Source organism: Triticum dicoccoides, chromosome 4A, assembly GCF_002162155.2.
Source record: "Triticum dicoccoides isolate Atlit2015 ecotype Zavitan chromosome 4A, WEW_v2.0, whole genome shotgun sequence".
Classification (NCBI taxonomy): domain Eukaryota; kingdom Viridiplantae; phylum Streptophyta; class Magnoliopsida; order Poales; family Poaceae; genus Triticum; species Triticum dicoccoides.
In genome coordinates this window covers 192,295,463-192,316,143 of record NC_041386.1, presented here as the reverse complement: position 1 = coordinate 192,316,143, position 20,681 = coordinate 192,295,463, and the positions used below count along the sequence as shown (strand labels likewise).

At 48.6% G+C, this 20,681-nt stretch overlaps 1 protein-coding gene and 1 long non-coding RNA gene across 2 annotated transcripts; both read right to left on the bottom strand.

Moving 5' to 3' along the window:
- Positions 1–378: 378 nt before the first annotated feature.
- Positions 379–2,103, bottom strand: LOC119283476 (peroxidase 2-like). The gene is made up of 4 exons (XM_037563015.1): positions 1,972–2,103; positions 1,481–1,568; positions 655–770; positions 379–552 (listed from the first exon to the last, which is right to left on the bottom strand). The coding sequence occupies exons 1-4, from the start codon at positions 2,101–2,103 to the stop codon at positions 379–381; spliced, it is 510 nt and encodes a 169-aa protein (XP_037418912.1).
- Positions 2,104–19,030: 16,927 nt separating this feature from the next.
- LOC119288836 lies at positions 19,031–20,341 on the bottom strand. Its single transcript, XR_005141297.1, has 4 exons — positions 19,910–20,341; positions 19,594–19,818; positions 19,254–19,325; positions 19,031–19,102 (listed from the first exon to the last, which is right to left on the bottom strand). It is a non-coding gene; the product is annotated as an uncharacterized LOC119288836 (long non-coding RNA).
- Between the last annotated feature and the right edge of the window lie 340 nt (positions 20,342–20,681).

Genomic DNA, 20,681 nt, shown 5'->3' with positions numbered 1-20,681 from the left:
TGTCGCCTTGTCGGTGTAACCATCAAGCTACTTGTTGACCTTTGTAGGTTCTTTTTCCATTCTGTTTTCTGAAATGATCTTTGTAGGGTTGTTACAGCATGCATGTGAGTTTTCTACTGAACAAAGAGGCTACGTGCCAAACATTGACTAGACTAAGACTAGACATGTTTGGGAGTATCTGATGGAGCATGTGGCATGTCTTTCCATCTGGAGTACACATCCTTTTCTCCCGCAAGAAAAGAAAAAAAGCAACGTTTCTATTTATCCCGAAAATAATACTCCTGTACTAATAATAAACTCAGTGTCTTCATGCAAGAAATTGAAACGTGAAGCAAATCAGTACAGCTCACGAATTATTCGGTGTAATGATTGCAGCGATTAATTACCTGACAGTGCAACCATGTCGGTTACGCTGAGCCCTTTCCTGGAGAAGTTGCCGACGAGATCAGCGAGGTCGGAGGTTGGCGGAGGGAGGTCCCTGTTTGCCTTCGAGAGGCTCACGCTGGTGGAGTCCCTTCTCCCCAACGGAACCGTATATGATGGCCCTCCTAGCTGCGAAATGAAATCAATCCTTAGAATTCGGGCATCCATCTAAAGTTTAACCAGGAGTGTCTCGACCGGCCGGCTAGGCTAGCATATAGGAGTATTTCGTACGGCGACGATGGAGTCTCGGGCGGCGACGGCGAGGATGTCGGCACAGGAGACGGTCTGTGCACAGACGGCCTCGACATGCGCCTTGATCCCGTCGATGACGTCGAGTCCCGTGAGGCCTTGTTTGGTGGAGGAGGTTTGGGAAGGTTTGGAGGGGAATATCTTCGGAGGGTTCAAAATCCTCAAAAATTCTTGTCAGCCCATTTGACATGTAGGGATTGAGAAAAACCAATCCTCTCCATTCCCCACGAATCCCCCTCAATCCATGTGGTACAGAAAACCCCTCAGACCTTGTTTGGTGGAGGAGGTTTGGGGAGGTTTGGAGGGGAATATCCTCGCAGGGTTCAAAATCCCCAGAAATCCTTGTCGGCCCATTTGACACGTAGGGATTGAGCAGGCCAATCCTCTCCGATCCCCACGAATCCCCCTCCATCCATGTGGTATAGAAAACCCCCCAAGGCACCCAGGGAACTGAACGCTTGCTATGCTGCTGCTGTTGTAGGAGGTTTAACCTAATAGAGGGGTTTATGAGGGGGAGGAATTAGTGGGGAATTGGGGGGATTGAGTGGAAGAGAGGGATTAACCAAATCCTCTCAGATCCCCCTCCACTCCGGGGCTGTAAAACCTCCCCTATCAAACGAGGCCTCAAGGCACTCATGAAACTGGACGCTTGCTTTGCTGCTGCTGTTGTAGGAGGTTTAACCAAATAGAGGGGTTTATGAGGGAGGAGGAATTAGGGGAATTGAGAGGATTGGGTGAAAAAGAGGGATTAACCAAATTTCCTCAGACCCCCCTTCACTCCAGGGCTGCAAAACCTCCCCTATCAAACGAGACCTGATGGAGTTGACCTTGGGGAACGCGGTCTGCTCACCAGTGAAGTTGGCGGTGTCGGCAAGCAGCACCGACGCGTTGCATCCCTGTAATCTAATCAACATGATACCATCAGTATGGATGTTACAAAATATATGCATGTCACATTCACACCAGTATGGATGTTACAAAATAGATGCACGTCACATTCACACCAGTATGGATCCCATCCAGCTGCAACCTAGACGGTGCTACAAGTCATGTACTGGTTTGAACATGTTCGTATGCAGAAGTAATTACTACTAGTATACATGCAGGTGTGCAACTCACGTAACATCTGCAAGAGATAAGATTCTGAATCACTAAATAGCTAGGGTTACGGGAAGAAGGTGCAATATCAGGTGCACGCATTGACGCATCATGAGCGAGGGGAGAGGTGACTTGCTTGGACAAAGCAGTCGTGGAAGTGAAGCCTCAGCAGGGAGGCCCCATGCGGGGCTCCTTGCTCACCGCCGCCGTCACGCCGCTCTTGATCGTTGCCAGCGCGCTCGGGCAGGATGCATCATAGAACGTTGCCGACAGCTGTGCCGACGCCGCTGCGGCCAGGCCAAGAAGCAGGTGTCGTGGATCTAAGACTGACATTAGAATGGGGGTAGGTATGAGGAGGCAAGATCCTAGCTATGGAGTAGTTGTACACACGAGTTTTACGAGTTCAGGCCCTTCTCGGAGGAAGTAACAGCCCTACGTCTCGGTGCCCTGAGGCGGTCGACTGGATTATACGTGTGTGTGTGTGTGTGTGTGTGTGTGTGTGTGTGCGTGTGTGTGTGTGTGTGTGTGTGTCTGTGTTTACAAAAGTGCGAAACCTTGTCCCAGAGGAGGGGGTGGCTTATATAGAGTGCGCCAGGAACCCAGCTCCCCTCCGTTACATAGGGTTCAATGTTCATAATGGTGGGGCGTTACTGGTAACGTCTACAATAAAGTGTTATAAATGCCCATAATGCTATGGTTTAAGTCGTGACCGTTGCAGAGTGGAGAGCTTCTCGTCTTCTGGTGGTTGATTGTCTTCAAGGTGGTCGAGTGTCTTCAAGGAAGTCGAGTGAGCACATCTTCATGGTTGAGTGGATGATATTTTCTCTTCGACTGCTTCTGATTCTTTGTAAAGATGTCCTCGGGGAGGGTATGCTGGACAGGTCCATGACCCTACCCTAGGTACATAGCTTCATGCTTAGCCCCCGAATGGATCAGGGTTCGAATGAGGAAGGGGTTGAGAACACTTCCGACCCACTCTTTGTGCTATGAATATGCCTTGTCCTGAAACAATGAGTTGAGGAGACGACATCGACTCCTTTCTCAGTCGCCTTGGTCCATTCTTGGTTGTTGTCGAGTGAACTTTCATGGTTGAATTCCAAATGATGATGTAGAGGGTGTTTGTCTTTAGTTTGACAGGTTGTTCCGCTCTCCGCGGATCTCACGGGATTCGAATTTTGGGAAGCGCGCCAGACGGGAGGAAACGAGGTCATCGGGACGGATTAGGTAAGTCTCCTCGATCCCCGCACCACCTTTTTCGCCATGTACTACGCACGACTGTTGCGGGATTTGTTTAGATAGCTTGGGTCCACTAGTCAGCCACTCGGCGGAAGGTCTTATAAAAGGTCTCGGGCCAGGCCTCTGCTCGGCACACCACCATTCTCTCTTCTCTTTCTCCCGATCTCTCCACCACTCTCGCTTCCGCCTCGTCGCCGGACCTCCGCTCGAGCTCGATCTGCCACCATGGGGAAGGATAAGACGGCGGCGCTGGAACGCGCGAAGAAGGCGGCCGCAAAGGCGAAGGGCAAGCGGACCAGCCGGGGCGGATCCTCGTCAAGGTCCGGCCTGCCGGCGGGCTGGATCCAGGGCGACTGGATCCGCTCGGCAATCACGCAGGACGACCTCGATGACCTGGTGGAGGGGGGATTGATCCCCCACAAGTCGGCTCGGCTCCCGGGGGACGAAACTGAGCCGTAGCCTAGAGAAGGTGAGTGTGTCCTCCTAGCAACCCACGTAGATCGCAGATTCTCGCTGCCTCCCCACCCTTTCTTCCGGGGTTTTTTGAACTTCTTTGGGGCTCAGCTCCACCATTTCACTCCGAACACCATAGTCTATCTGGCCGCTTTTGTGTCCATGTGCAAAAACTTCTTGGGCTGTCGACCGCACTGGGGGCTTTTCAAACACATCTTCACTTGCCATTCCCAGTCGGTCAAAAAGGCCAAGTCGAGTGACGAGAGGACGCGGGTGATCCAGATGTGCGGTGGTCTGGGGATCCAGATGAGGAGCAAGAGTACTTTCCCAGCGTTGATCCTTCCTGACTCGGTCCGGGGCTGGCAGTCGACTTGGTTTTACTGCAAGGATCAGCCAACCCCTGACCAGTCGACTGGACTTCCTCCTTTCTCCTTGGCTCGAGTGGAGAAGCCTGCTCCCCTGAAGGTAGTTCCAGAAGAGAAGGCGCAGGTCAAGGAGCTGGTCGAACGGGTCGTCCAGCTTGTATGCGACGGAGTGACCGGTATGGATCTGCTGGAGGTCTTTCTCGGTCGACGCATCCAACCTCTTCAGGCGCGTGATCATCCGATGTGGATGTACTCTGGGCTCGAAGATACCACTCGGATCCACCCGGAGGAGGTCAGCGAGGATATCTTGGAGAACTGGTTGAGGGGAATCACTGGCAACAAAGACAACCCTCGAGGATCCAGGAGGGTGATTCCATTCGACAACTCGCGCCAGCCGGAATAGGTATATTTCTGTTTTATCAAGTATCTTTCCGATTCACCACGTGATGTCCCATTTGTGGTCGACTGAATGTCTTTTGATTGTTATCCTTTTAGGCCCTCATTGAAATGTACTCGATGCCCAACGGAGTGCAGGACCCCGGCGCTGAAGAAGAAGGGAGCAGGGGCGAGAGCGGCGAGGAGCATTCGGAAGCCGAGGAGGACGAGGAGAGCGATGAATCGACCGATGAGGAAGAAGTCGACTCGCCTCCTCGCAGGGAGAGGAGGTCCAAGCACACTCATGACCCGGCACGCGCTCCGGACTTGGTGGCTGCGCCGATCGGGCAATCCTTGAAGCGCCCCAGGACGTCTTCCCCGACGCCGACTGAGAAGCCTCCAAAGCAATCCAAGGTCGCGCCGCTTCCAGCGCCGAAAGTGCCGAAAGCCATCTCTTCCAAACCGCCCAAAGCTTTGCCTTAGATCAAAGTGACCGTTCCTACTATCTCCGGGTAACCATCTGACTTGTCCTTTATGTGGATTCAATTAACTGGGTGTAACCGATTGAATGCGGGCCTTTGCAGTGCTGCTACGTCAGGGACCTCTTCATACCAGTACCGGGACAAGGAAATGGAGGATGCGGTGACCTCTAACCCAGGTATGAACTCTTGTGATTTTGATTCTTGATCCTTTTAGGGTCGAGTGGTTCACTTGGGGTCGAATGTTCTGTCTTGCAGCTCCACCCAACATCATTGACCTTCCGGACGACGACGAAGATGTGGCTCCTAAGCCTAGGAAGAGCAAGAAGGTAACAGCTAGCAGGGTGGCTCGGCAGGAACCAACTGCAACGCCTCCCGTCTGTCAAGCTGAAGATGCCGGCAGGGCTGCTGTGACGTTCGCTGCACCCTTGCCGAGTGGGCACCCCACGTGGTCGACCGCGCCTGTGGTTCCTTCGACTATCCAACTCCACACCACGGACCCTCAAGCAGCTGCACCTGGGTCGTCTGCACATTTTTTCGCCAGCTACCGCGTCCCAGACAACCAGTCGGAAGCGGTTGCGGAAGCCATCCGACAGGCTGATATGATGATGGAGCGGGTGAAGATAGTGCACGAGAGCAGTCAAGCTGCCTACGACGCTAGTGCCGCTCTTCGGGCCAACATCGAGGTGAGTAGACTTTCCGACTGTTTTTGTTCTCGAAAAATCTTCTTCTGCACAATCTCCTGTTGTTCGCGTTGAATTAGAGCACCCAGTGGGTGTTGCTGTCATTTTTGGTAGTTTCGCTCTTCCACTCGGTCTGGGCGAGTGGGATCAGAACCGGTGGGGGCACGCCAAGTGCACCCACTGGGTGTAGTCCCCGAGACCGCGGTCGACTGCTGGCAGTCGACTGTGGTCTGAGTTCTTCTTTTCTTGACGGCGCAATTGTTCTTTCTCTCTCTCTCTCTCTCTTTCTCTCTCTCTCTCTCTCTCTCTCTCTCTCTCTCTCTCTCTCTTACTCCTTGCACTCGACTCCGGCGGGCCGGGCGAGTGGGATCAGAACCGGTGGGGGCACACCAAGTGCACCCACTGGGTGTAGTCCCCGAGACCGCGGTCGACTGCTGGCAGTCGACTGGGGTCTGAACAGCTTGTTGTCCACTTCTTTAGGTTTTATTCATTCGGAAATGAATTGCTTTCGAACCTATCGATTGACCTGTCTCTTGCCTCCTGCAGAAGTCTTGTACTCTTATCTCCAAGTTTGCCGAACTCGAAGAGAAGCAGAGGCAACTCAACTTAGACTTGGAATTGGATCAGCAAAATCTGAAAAAAGCTCAAGACGAGGCTGCTGGTATGGAAGGTAACTGATTGCCGACTGAATTTCAATATATCTCTTTGATCTCTTTTTTGATTTGATTATTTCTTTTGCAGAGAAAATGAAGTTGGCTCTGGACAAGAAGGACTCGGACCTCGCCGCCATGCAAAAAGCAGCCCAAGACAAAACCGCTCTCGCAGAGAAGAAGCTTGCTTCAGTCGGAACGCTTGAAGGAGAGGTGACTAGACTGACATCTTGTCTTAATGAAGCTAACCACGAAGTGACCAGCCTGAAGAAGGATAAGGTCGCCTTGAACGAAAAGTTGGAGTCTGCGATCCGCAAGAGGAACGACACAGAAGCTTATCTGAGGACCCTCGCCAAGAAGCTTTATCTCGTGCTGGGAGGTATTTCTTTTATCTCGACGGTGTTGATGTTTGCCATCGGATTTTGCTCGGTTGATTGAACTGACTTTTGGCTGCAGAACTTTGTCAAGACTTTCACGAAGAAACTGGGAGGGTCGAGACGGGTCTGGACCCTATCACTTCCCTGGTCTACAACGAAACTGCGATGAACGTGCTCCGACTGGAGTCCCGTATCGCCAGCGCCACAAGCTACCTCGCACGCCTGAAGGAGGTTGTCTCTCGAATCGACTCGACGCTTTGGCCAGAGGTGACGCTTCAGAATGATCTGGAATCTCTAATGACTCGACTGAACGAGATCCCTGACAGAGTGCAAGAATGGAAGAAATCCTCCGTCCGGTGTGGTGCTGACGTGGCGCTGTCCCTGGTGCGAGTCCATTGCAAGGAGGTTCGTGAAGACAAGCTGGCTGCGATCAAAGTCGCTAACACCAAAAAGCACGACTTCCAATCCTTCATGGAGACTTTCATTGCTGCCGCCACTCAGATCGCTGATGGGACCGATCTGGACACATTCGTGGAGCCTGCCAGTCCTCCTCCGGCTGAGTGAACAATCTTATGAAACTTGGATACGCTTTAAATTTGCCTCGGAATGTCGAGTGGTTTCTGTAAACGTTAAACTCCTTCGGGCTTGGTGCCCGAGTACTTTTGATTCGTTGCTTGGAACCTTTTAGTATTTATCTGAATTTGGTTTATCTCTGAATGTGCGTGTGTTTGCCTTCGGATGGACTTTGCTTGCTGCACCTCTTCGTCCTTGCGGATAGGGATTGAGCGGACGTTGTATTTGTGCCGCAGCTCCGAAGGAGAAGGTGGCAGTCGACCTACACCTCGTCGTCCTTGCGGATAGGGATGGAGCGGACGTTGTATTAGTGTCGCAGCTCCGAAGAAGAAGGTTGCAGTTGACCTGCACCTCGTCGTCCTTGCGGATAGGGATGGGTCTCAAACTTAGGCGAGTACTGGACTGCGGCTAAGCCCCCGAGTGGGAGGATTGCTCTCCACTCGGTAGGATTTTTCCAAACATAGGCAAGTGCTGGACTGTCGTTAAGCCTCTTAGTGAGAGAACTTAGGCGAGTGCTCGACTGCAGTTAAGCCCCCAAGTGAGTGGACTGCTCTCCACTCGGTAGGATTTTTTCAAACTTAGGCGAGTGCTGGACTGCCGTTAAGCCTCTTAGTGAGAGGACTCAGGCGAGTGCTGGACTGCCGTTAAGCCTCTTAGTGAGAGGACTCAGGCGAGTGCTCGACTGCAGCTAAGCCCTCGAGTGGGAGGACTGCTCTCCACTCGGTGGGATTTTTTCAAACTTAGGCGAGTGCTGGACTGCCGTTAAGCCTCTTAGTGAGAGAACTTAGGCGAGTGCTCGACTGCAGCTAAGCCCCCTGGTGGAAGGATTGCTCTTCACTCGGTAGGATTTTTTCGAACTTAGGCGGAACGGATTCGCGACTAAGCCCACCCACTAGGGGATTTCAGGAGTAAATAAGAGCAACACAATCGAATGAGAGAACTGTAAGCTCTTGTCTTTGATAAACGAATTACAAAAGGTGTTGCTTATTACATTTTATTCGAACGAGTGTTTAAGTATAAATGGGGTGGAGCAGCTCCGCATTCCAAGCCCGTGGCTCTTTCTGATGCTTGATATTGTAAAGATGGTATGCTCCGTTGTGGAGAACTTTGGTGATGATGAAGGGGCCTTCCTAAGTTGGAGCGAGCTTGTGTGGTTTCTGCTGATCCACTCGAAGAACCAAGTCTCCTTCTTGAAAGGCCCGACCCCTCACATTCCTGGCGTGGAATCGACGCAAATCTTGCTGATAAATGGTCGAGCAGATCAAGGCCATCTCTCTTTCCTCCTCTAAGAGATCGACTAAATCTTGTCGGGCCTGCTCTGCTTCTACTTCGGAGAAGAGTTCAACTCGGGGTGCGTTGTGGAGCAAGTCACTTGGCAGAACAGCTTCGGCTCCATAGACTAAGAAGAAAGGAGTTCTTCCAGTCGACCGATTAGGAGTTGTCCTTAAACCCCACAGAACTGACGGAAGTTCATCAACCCAAGCACCTGCTGCGTGTTTGAGATCATGCATCAGTCGGGGCTTCAGTCCTTTGAGAATTAGGCCATTGGCTCTTTCTGCTTGTCCGTTCGACTGCGGGTGAGCAACAGAAGCATAGTCGACTTGAGTGCCCTGAGAGGCGCAGAAAATTCCGAACTCATCGGAATCGAAGTTCGATCTGTTGTCCGTGATGATGCTGTGTGGGACTCCATATCGGAACGTCAATTCTCTAATAAAAATGACAGCGGTGCTAGCGTCAAGGTTCTTGATGGGTTTGGCTTCGATCCATTTGGTAAACTTGTCGACTGCAACGAGCACGTGAGTGAAGCCGCTTCTGCCGGTCCTCAATGGTCCAACCATATCCAGTCCCCAAACAGCGAAGGGCCAGACGAGGGGGATGGTCTTTAGGGCTGACACTGTCTTGTGAGACATATCGGAGTAAAATTGACAGCCTTCACATCTGTCGACTATATCTTTCGCCATCTCATTTGCTCGTGGCCAATAGAATCCAGCTCGGTATGCTTTAGCCACGATGGCCCGAGAGGAAGCATGGTGACCATAGGTCCCCGAGTGATGTCATTGAGGATCATTCGACCTTCTTCTGGTGTTATGCACTTCTGACCGACTCCAGTCACACTTTCTCTGAACAGCTGCCCTCTTATCATAGTAAAAGCTTTAGATCGGCGGACAATCTGTTGAGCTTCTTCTTCATCCTCTGGGAGCTCTTTCCTGAGGATGTACGCAATGTAGGGCACTTTCCAGTCAGGAGTAATGGCCAGAACCTCCATGATTAGGTCGACCACAGCTGGGACCTCGACTTTAGTCGGATCCGTGGCGCTCTTAGGTTGTGGGGGCTCTTCAATGAAAGGGTCTTCCTAAACTGTCGGCGTGTGAATATGCTCCAAGAACACATTGCTGGGAATGGCCTCTCTCTTGGAACCTATCTTTGCCAATTCATCGGCTGCTTGATTTTTCAATTGGGGGATGTGGTGGAGTTCTAACCCCTCGAACTTCTTCTCAAGCTTTCTCACCGCATTGCAGTAACCAGTCATGGCTGGGCTTTTGACATCCCACTCCTTCATCACTTGATTAACTACCAAATCTGAGTCGCCATAGACCATGAGGCGATGGACGCCGAGTGAGATGGCCATGCGCAACCCATATAGGAGTGCTTCATACTCTGCTTCATTGTTGGAGGAATCAAAGTGAATCTGGAGGACATATCTGAGCTTGTCTCCTCGGGGGGATACCAGAACTACTCCAGCACCAGAACCGTTCAACATCTTGGATCCGTCAAAGAACATGGTCTAGTGCTCCGAGTGAATTTGAGTCGGCAGTTGTTGTTCGATCCACTCGACGAGGAAATCTGCTATTGCTTGGGACTTGATAGCTTTCTTTGCCTCAAACTTGATATCCAAGGGAAGGAGTTCAATCGCCCATTTTGCCACTCGACCAGTTGCATCCCTGTTGTGCAGAATCTCTGACAATGGAGCGTCGCTGACGACTGTAACAGAGTGATCTGAGAAGTAGTGTGCAACCTTCTTCGTGGTCATGTAAATTCCATAGACAAGCTTCTGATAGTGAGGATATCTCTGCTTGACGGGGTCAGGACTTCAGAAATATAATAAACTGGGCGTTGAAATTTGTACGCTTTTCCTTCTTCTTCCCGCTCGACCGTAAGTACTGTACTGATGACTTGTCCAGTGGATGCTATATAAAGCAAAAGAGGCTCTTTGCTGATTGGAGCAGCAAGCACCGGCTGGGTGGAAAGCAGGCTTTTAGCTCTGCGAATGCTGTATCAGCTTCTGGAGTCCACTCGAACGCATCTGATTTCTTCATCAGTTGGTAAAGAGGCAGGGCCTTTTCACCGAGGTGAGAAATGAATCGACTTAGGGCGGCCAAGCAACCAGTAAGCTTCTGGACATCATGCACACGCACGGGGTGTTTCATCCGAAGTATAGCACCTACTTTCTCTGGGTTAGCATCGATTCCTTGTTCGGAAACAAGAAAACCGAGTAACTTTCCGCCTGGAACTCCAAACGTGCACTTTGATGGATTGAGCTTGATATCATACCTTCCGAGGTTGGCAAAGGTTTCGGCGAGGTCGGTCAGCAGGTCAGAACCTTTACGTGACTTGACCACAATGTCATCCATGTATGCTTCCACATTCCGACTGATCTGAGTGAGCGGGCACTTCTGAATCATTCGCATAAATGTGGCTCCGGCGTTTTTCAAGCCGAATGGCATTGTGACATAACAGAAGCACCCGAACGGGGTGATAAAAGCTGTCTTTATTTCATCGGGCATGTACAGACGGATCTGGTGGTACCCGGAGTAGGCACCCAAAAAGGACAAACGCTCGCACCCAGCAGTCGAGTCGACTATTTGATCGATGCGAGGGAGAGGGAAGTGATCTTTCGGGCAGGCCCGATTGATATGCTTGAAATCGATGCACATGCTGAGTGAGTCATCTTTCTTTGGGACCATGACAACATTGGCTAACCACTCGGAGTGGTAAATCTCTCGGATAAACTCAGCTGCCAAAAGCCAAGCCACCTCTTCGCCAATTGCTTTTCTTTTCTGGATGGCGGACCGTCGAAGATGCTCTTTGACTGGTTTCACTTTCGGGTTGACTCGCAAACGATGCTCAGCCAGTCCCCTGGGAACACCTGGCATGTTAGAAGGCTTCCATGCAAAGATGTCCCAGTTCTCACGGAGGAACTGGATGAGCGCTTCTTCCTATTTGGAGCCGAGTGTGGTCAAAATGTGGGTCGGAGCTGCATCGGGGTCCGTCGGGTGAATGTGAACAGACTTCGTCTCGCCAAACGACTGGAATGCTGAATCCGTGGCTGGCTTCTTGGCTCGCAACAAGTCACTTGGGTCTGCATTTTTCTGCTATTCTTGCAATTCTGCCACGGCCATCTGGGCATCGGCGATCTTTGAGCCCTTCTGGAAACACTATTCTACCTTTTTCCGATTACCAGAGATAGTGATCACTCCTCTGGGACCAGGCATCTTCAGTTTGAGGTACACGTAACAAGGTCGAGCCACGAATCGTGCATAAGCTGGCCTGCCCAGAATTGCATGATACGCACTATGAAAATCCACAACTTCAAACGTCAACTTTTCTTTGCGGTAATTTTTTGCATCACCGAAAACCACGTCGAGTGCAATCTGACCGAGGGACGCAGCCTTCTTGCCTGGGATGACCCCATGGAAACTCGTGTGGCTTTCACTGAGTCTAGACATCGGAATGCCCATTCCTTTCAACGTTTCTGCGTACAGAATGTTCAGGCCACTGCCACCGTCCATCAGGACCTTTGTCAGTCGAGTGCCTTCGACCACCGGGTCGACCACCAGCGCTTGCCTCCCAGGGGTGGCGATGTGCGCTGGGTGATCAAACTGGTCGAACGTAATGGCAGTCTGCGACCATTTCAAGTAATTGGGTGTCGCCGGAGCAACCATGTTCACTTCTCTGTTGATGACTTTCAATCGACTATTGTTTTCAACATCAGCAAAAATCATCAGAGTGGAATTCACGTGAGGATAACCATCATCATCTTCCCCTTCACTCTCAGCCTTGTCTGCCTCCTTCTCCTTTTCCTTGGGTTGTTTCTCTCGGAACTACTGGATCAGGAGCCGACACTGTCGAGTGGTATGCTTCGGATAAATGAAATTACCTTCTTCATCTTTTTTGGTGTGGATATGGCATGGCAGATCCAACACGTCATTTCCATCTTGATCTTTTACTTTCTTGGGGTTCCACGGCCCTTTGGGCTTCCGCTTGAACTTTCCTTGAACCACAGTCAAGGCCTCACCCGGAGCTGCTGGTTCGGCCTTGCGTTTTTGTTTCCGACTGGAGTTTCCTCCTCCGGCTTCGTGGGCGACTGCTTTGTGCTTGCCGCTCCGCAGTCGCTCCTCCTCTTCACCATTGGCATACTTGGTGGCGATTTCCATCATCCGAGTCAAAGTCATGTTTCTTGTCCGACCGAATTTCAGATTCAACTCTCGGTACCTGACGCCTTCCTTGAAAGCACAAATTGCCTGATGATCAGACATATCTTCCACCGTGTGGTGCAGGGTGATCCACCTCTGGATATAATCTCTCAAAGTTTCATTCAGTTTCTGGACGCAACACTATAATTCTGTCAAACCTGCTGGCCGCTTGCAAGTACCCTCAAACGTTCTGACAAACACTCGGGCGAGATCTTCCCAAGTATAGATGCTGCCAAGCGCCAACTGATTCAGCCACACCCTAGCCGAGCCCTCCAACATCAGAGGAAGGTGTTTCATGGCCACCTCACCATTGCCGCCACCAATCTGGACAGCCACTCGGTAGTCTTCGAGCCAGGTGTCAGGCTGTCCAGATTGGTGCCGCTTGCAAGTACCCTCAAACGTTCTGACAAACACTCGGGCGAGATCTTCCCAAGTATAGATGCTGCCAGGCGACAACTGATTCAACCACGCCCTAGCCGAGCCCTCCAACATCAGAGGAAGGTGTTTCATGGCCACCTCATCATTGCCGCCACCAATCTGGACAGCCACTTGGTAGTCTTCGAGCCAGGTGTCAGGCTTGGACTCTCCGGTGAACTTACTGACTCCAGTCGCCAACCTGAAGTTGGGGGGAATCACTGCAGCTCTGATAGCTCTGCTGAAGCACTCTGGGCCAGAGACATGCACCCTGTTGCTGGTTTGCGGGCCTCTGTCATGGCCATCTCGGTGAGCTTTGTTTCTGTCGACCAAGCCTTGTACGTGAATAGATCTCGCATCAAAGCCTGGCTCCCTAGGGTCGACTGGAATACCTCTTCCGACGCTGTTAGGGCGCCTGTCTTCATGTGGCCGTGGCACGTACGACCCACTCCTTGGAGGAGGCGTGGGCACTCGATGGCGACCATTGCGATCGGCTCGACGATCATACTGCTCCTGGTTTCTGTACTGATCACGCCGCTCTCCACGTCCCTCACGCCTCGGGGGCGATCTCGGGCTATGGGCCGACTGGACCGTATCCGCGACCACAGATCTGCTATGGATCCTATCCCGCGACTGAGACACGGCCGTATTCTCCTCTCCTGCTGCCCGGAGCAAGGCCCTGATCTGCGCCAGACCTCGGCCAGCTTCTGACTGGGAAGGTTGAATCGACTCTGCTATCTGGGCCACAGCTGCTAGGTTTTGGATCGGTGTTCGGTATACCTGAGCCGGAGGTGGAAAAAGTTGGCGTCGGCTGGACTCGGGAGCACGTTGACGAGCGCGATCGTCGAGTGCGCGCTGTAGGTTCTCCAGCCGAGTGCGCTCAGCCAGATTGGCCAAGCGAGCCTGTTCCAAGGCCTGGGCCTCGGGCGTTTCTCCAACTATAGGAGTATGCAGGGCATCCATGTTTCGGCGACGAAGTTCTTCTCTCTGCTGCGAGGAGAGAGGCTTGGGGAGGTACTCCTCGTGAACGCGCGACGGATCGCCGTTCCCGTCACCTCTGTCTTCACGATCGAAGTCAGGAGGACCGCGTGGTCCATTAACCATCAGGACTTCCGCTGCCGAGTCATTGCTGCCGCACTCGGATGCAGTCTCTACGGAGCCAGTCGACAGATCGAACAGGCCGTAGAGAGACTCGTCGGGCTCGAGCGTCGCGACTTGAGGGGTGGCCGACTTGCGGGCCACCGCATGCTTCACCCACCGTTGAACCCTCGACCGGCCGGTGCACTTGTTCCGGCGGGTCGCGGGGAGGGGGAAAGCCGTAGGAGTCGACTGGTACTGGGTCGACGGTTGCCGCAGGAGGACGCCGCGGACGCACGCGTGAAAGTGCGTCGCCCCGCGGGCGGGGAGCGCATCGACGTCGAGTGGTGCCTCCTGAAGCCAAGCAGAGTCGTCGGCGACAAACACGAGCGCGCCGAGACGGATCTCGCGGCTCTCAGCCAAACCTCTGCCGGGAACCATGATGATGGGGATCGGAAAAATTGCAACTTCTCCAATAAGTCGCTAAGACACCTGCCCCACGGTGGGCGCCAACTGTTGTGGATATAAGACTGACAGTAGAATGGGGGGTATGTATGAGGAGGCAAGATCCTAGCTATGGAGTAGTTGTACAGACGAATTTTACGAGTTCAGGTCCTTCTCGGAGGAAGTAACAGCCCTACGTCTCGGTGCCCTGAGGCGGTCGACTGGATTATACGTGTGTGTGTTTACAAAAGTGTGAACCCTTGTCCCAGAGAAGGGGGGTGGCTTATATAGAGTGCGCCAGGACCCCAGCTCCCCTCCGTTACACAGGGTTCAATGTTCATAAAGGTGGGGCGTTACTGGTAACGTCTACAATAAAGTGTTATAAATGCCCATAATGTTATGGTTTAAGTCGCGCCCGTTGCAGAGTGAAGAGCTTCTCGTCTTCTGGTGGTCGAGTGTCTTCAAGGTGGTCGAGTGTCTTCAAGGAAGTCGAGTGAGCACATCTTCATGGTCGAGTGGATGATATTTTCTCTTCGTCTGCTTCTGATTCTTTGTAAAGATGTCCTCAGGGAGGGTATGCTGGACAGGTCCATGACCCTACCCTAGGTACATAGCTTCATCAGCAGGACCGCCACGACAGAAAAACACCGAAAAAAGCCATGATCATCCAATATACACCAGAGGGGGTGGTGGGGGAGGGGTCAAACACAGGAGCCTTGCATGCGTATAGTATACTAGTGGACCCGTTGCACCAAATGGCGCAGAGGCAATGCTAAAGCCATGCCCGCGATGAAATAAAATTCCATGGTTTAATCCCCTTTAATAGGAAACATGGTTGATGTTGTGTACAATGATATGGATATATACATTTTAACTTAAAACAAAATATACAATGAGACACCCACACGCCCACACACACACACATTTGTATTTGGTGGTATAAAGTGCCATTTTAAATCATGTTTCCGGCTGCCGTCGTCGATACCATGCTCCTTGACCGCTGCTCGGTGTTAGGCAGCAGAGAAGTGAAAGAAGAAGGATCCATGAGTGGATCGAGCCGTCACCAACCACCAGGTCGCATCTAATCTCGCCATCAGGGAAGTGGAAGAAGAAGGATCCAGGAGTGGATCGAGCCGCCACCAACCACCAGCTCGCAGGTGTTAGCCGGTGTCCCTCTCCCGTCCGCCGCCGGGCCTCGAGTGGATCTGTTGCGCCAAACGACGCAGAATAGAAAATTATGGAAAGCACATATGGTAAATTTTTTAACCCCCCTTAATAAAAAGAGAATGGAGGCCTGCTATCTATAATAAGAATGGAGGCTTGCTATCTACTACAATAAGATGTATAATAACATTACCCATTGCGCCAAATGGCGCAAGGTCCCATTTCCAGTTCACCCCCTCGTCATTCATGCATCTCTTATATGACTCTAATTTATTTGGTTCGAAAGAAAATGTACACTGGATGAATTATGAGAACTAACAAAAAATCTTATGCATCATAGTAGTTAAACAAAATGATTGTAAATGATGTGACATTTCATCTCCAGTATACCTAAGCAAACTAATTTAGCTGCCCATCAAGACGTAGAAAAACCCTTGCTGCTGCAAACTTGCGCGTTAATTCCCCCTGCAAGCATAGCTCGCGCAACCCGGCTTCAAGGATGGATATGGGGGCATTGGTCCTGTCATGATTTTCTTTTGAGAAGGCAAAACACACCAGTATGAGATTATTAAGAAAAACACATTTATATCAGTTTCTAATTGGCTCACATTATAGCAGAAATAAAGAGAAATAATGCGCTATGGTCATGACGTAAAGTCATAGTTGTGAACAATTAATTTGACCTATTCTTTTTCTTCCTGAAAGAACAGACCAACCTACACTCACATGCAACGGAACAAATTACCTAAAAAGATAAGGTATAAGTATTACCAATCAACAATATCTATATCCAACAAACACCATTTCAATAAGTATTACCAATCAGCAATATCTATATCCAAGAAACACCATTTCAAAGGGAACAAAATCAGAAGTGTGCCTAAACCATGTGAAGGAATAACAACCACAACCCAATATCCCATATTTGGAGTAGATATTTCTTTGCCCATATCAAATAAATCATACATACCCTCATGATATATCAAATGCTTACACATGAAACGGGAATAAAAAGAAATGGCAGAAATCATCCATCAACAGAGCTAAAACAGGACGGGAGTGACACAGGCATGCTAGATTGACAACAAAAATATAAGAAATCCATAAGCATAGACACTACTGTATTAAAAGAAAAGCACAGAAAAAAATATAGAAATGGTTAATATGCTATTTTTTTCGCCATAAGAACAAGAAAGGTGTAACATGAGCAAGGATCTATATTATAAAGGTATACACTATACAGCTCAAAAAAAAATTTAGCAGACTTTCAATGTCCAATTATCGGTATATTTTTTTCCTGTACAGAGAAGAAAATTAGATAGCAAGCTTTTGGTGTCCGACTCCTGTTATCCAAGTGAAGTAAGCTTTTACCATCCAGTTTGGTCATTAAGTTAATAATAAATTCAGTATAGCTATATGATAACATTATCACCTCTTATTTCAATTGGTATGTGCACCTGAGGTCAGATGCGTGCCTTTGATTCCTCCCATAGTTTTTTGTCCTGTCGATTGAAATAGTCACACGCATAGCTAAGAACTAAACTGTAGTGGCAGCGAGGTTTGCTTGAATGGCCTGGCCTAGTGGCCTACTTGAACGCTAGGCTGACTGGTGGTGTATAGCATGAGTTTACTTCTTTAACAAAATAGGAAAGGTGTGGCTTATAGCATGAGGAATCAATGCAAGAAATTAAACTGCCTTCCAAGGAACTACTATCTAAATTTCCATACAGAAGTCTAACTCTTCAATTTGCTTCTATATTTAGGACAAAAATAATTGCAGTTACGAATCATTATCTGTACATAGGTTCTAGAAGATATGAAGCTAGTAACAGAAATACCTTGCATTATCTCTTGTGCATACTTCAAATAACAAATTTCTTCCTTAGTCGTGCAAGAATCCGCAAACCTCTTTCGCTTGCCAATGAGCAATCTTACTAACGGTCCTACAAATCAAAAGAAAATATTGATTTGAGGAGGAGAAACAAACACCAAAAACTTTTAGATATTGACATAGGCATAGCTTGCGATGATTACGAAATGAGATAAAAATGGGAGCAGCCAACTATTTGTTCTTACACTGAGAAGAACGCCTCAACACATTGTCAAAGCTACCTTACACCAAGTTAACATGGAGATAAATGCTTATTGATATAAAGTGAAATTTTCTGGAATAGCAACAGCAGGATGGTTATGTGTGAAAAGAATAACATGCCTGTTTAAAATAGACCAGAGAGTAGACAGATCGTCCATATGCGCTCACCATGCTGAGGAATGCAGAAACGATCTTGCAGGCACTCCACAACACCAAAGGCCCAACAGGCACCACAATGACCCTGCCATTGTTAACTAAACATACTAGCCTGAGCATTTGATTCAGCCGTTATGTAAAAAAGCAAAAAATAGTTACTGAACCTAGCCTTGTTATGGTACCGATTCAAACTAAACTAAGTACAAAATATAGATAGAAAAATTAACAAAAGTAGAACGAGCACACCTGCTTGAACAACTCTAGCAACCTGTTATGCCAATCAAGATACCTCACAAAATATTCTCAGAATGCAGTGATCAATATTTACGCAAACCAACCACCGCCGCGTCACCTTCTCACCTGCAGCTTGGGAGCAGGCCACTGCCATTGACTGCCACTCTGCCTCTTGGCGGCTGAATCCACCTCTGTTGTGGTTGTCGGCGTTGTTGGAAAGCAGAGTGGTTTGGAGCGGCATGCCATCATCGACCATAAAGAGCACTACCACTTCCGCTAACAGTATCATGCTAACCAGTAACATATATGCATACATCCTAAGTAGTAAATATGAATAATACTTCATATCATGATATCATGTAAGAATAAAATCCAGCTGGTAGGCTTCTCACTGTTACTTCAGTAGGAGATGGCTACCTCATCTTTTACTATTTGTTTACACCTAAAAGTAAAATATACGGCTTCTCACTATTAATTCAGGAGGTAGGGCGCTCACTGAGATTTTTACCAATGTCAACCATAGGATTCATACCTCTATCGATGGCAAATGCATCATAAACATGATCCTAGTCTTGTTCAGACACTACAACTTTAGATTCAAGCTGTCGAAGAGTGGAATCTATCACATTTGGGTACAATCAGATTCCGTTGCCGGATATCTCAAGAAAATGCGATATCACTCTTTTGTAGCTTTCTTCGTATTCATGAGTACAGTGTGATGAACATTATTCAACAAGAAACCAATTTTAGCTAGCAAGAACAGAGGGTAAGCCTGAAACTCACCATGGCTAACAAAAGGCCGTCGCTCGCATGAGAGCCAATTTCAACTTCCAGAGACAGGGTAAACTCTAAACTCACCAAGGAAGCATGCGTATGCTTTGCTCCTGCTTCTTCTGATAAAATTAACAAAGTTCAGACAAGAATAGTAGGAGCACAAGATCCTGGAGGCCTAATATGATCACACACGGGACAAGAAACAAACCAGATAGAGATTACGTCAGAAAGGAAGCAAACCTCGAGCAGCAGAACAGAGTTACAACAATGCAGGAGATGAAGATGTAGCAACACAGGAGATCGTAGAACCTGCTAAATAAATAGAGATGAAGTAGTCAGAGCAGGCAAAGAAAACTTCATGTGGCAAGGCATTCAAACATTTTACAGTTCAGTTTGCAAGTTCAAAATTGACCAGCGGCGCAGAACTGGAGAGTAAAAGACCAGCACGATTATGCATGCTTACCATCTTTTACATTGAAATAAAGCTGGATTGCAACTGAAATATCTCTCCTGGTATCTCCTATATCCCACACACCTAAATTAAACAAGCAAGTTAGCATGTCATTATTTACAAAGAAACACCACAACAACCTAATCAACTATATCCTTCTTTAATAATTTCCTTTGTTCTCTGTAGTGCTAATTTTTCAACAAGGCACAATGATTTATCCCTATTTACTCTTACACTAAGATCTAAATTTTGTGTGTGGCATATATGTTAATACACCTAGCCTAAAATCTGAGAAGAGTAAAAACATATGAAGGACAGGAGCATCATGAGGCCTAGGTTGGGATCAGCTCACCTTCTAGCACAGGACGAACTCATCTGGACAGTACCAAATAGAACATTCAATCCTTAACAATCTCTTCAATAATCTGGAAGAGAAATGCATCCCGTTACAGGCGAAGAAGCTCACGTTGCATCTCATGTGTCCAGTCAACAAAGAGTTACCCGCAATGTTCCACATCTCATCTAATACTTTTGTCACTCGTTGCTCCGCAATGTTCTAGATCTCAATATATTGTCACTAAAGAAACATTCGTGAGAATATTTCGATCAGACTGGAGAATCAACTAATAAATATGAACTACTATTTTGATGTTGTATTTTATACACACCTTAACAAGGCCGATCGAGCTATAGGTTTGGTCCATGCGGTTGTGGAGTATCTTGCATCTCCTCCTTTTATCCAAGAATCTAGTGATGGGAATCCACTCCCTCAAGCCGGAGAAGAAACATAAAGATAAAAAGATGCGGGGCTGAGAAAATCTCGCCGGAGAATAAGAACAGAGCATGGGCTGGGACTTACCAGGCTAACCAGGGTGATGCGCTCAGGGCGGGTCCTATGATTTCGGGGGCGAAACTAGAACCCAGGGCCCTTTTTCTAAAATGGTAACCACGTGTTTGTACAACATCAAAATAATAATAAGCACGCTTAAGTTGCATTTAACAACTATGTATAAGATAAAAAAAAACTATGTAGTATATGATAATTAATTTGTCGAGAAACTTAAGTTACTCACTGCAAGGAATATGTAGCGGCGATGTTTCATATGAGATGAAAGATAAATTTTCACACACCTCTTGTGAAGCCAGGCACAAGTAAAACTCCATATATTAGGTGGGCAAGAGTTGATCGATATATCCACCAATAATCTATCCTGAAAAAAATCAAAAGTAAAAAAAAGATCCATATAGAGAGGGTAAGCTAAATCATGCACTGTATACTAGGAAATATGAAACTTGGGAGTGCATAACTATAATTTTCCCCACATGAGTGCACATATTGGAATTGCATCCGGTTGAAATGCCTGAAAATGCATGGTGTCACAGCCATGAACTTGATTACAACAATGAAGATTTATATAACCTAATTCTTGGCTACTAAAA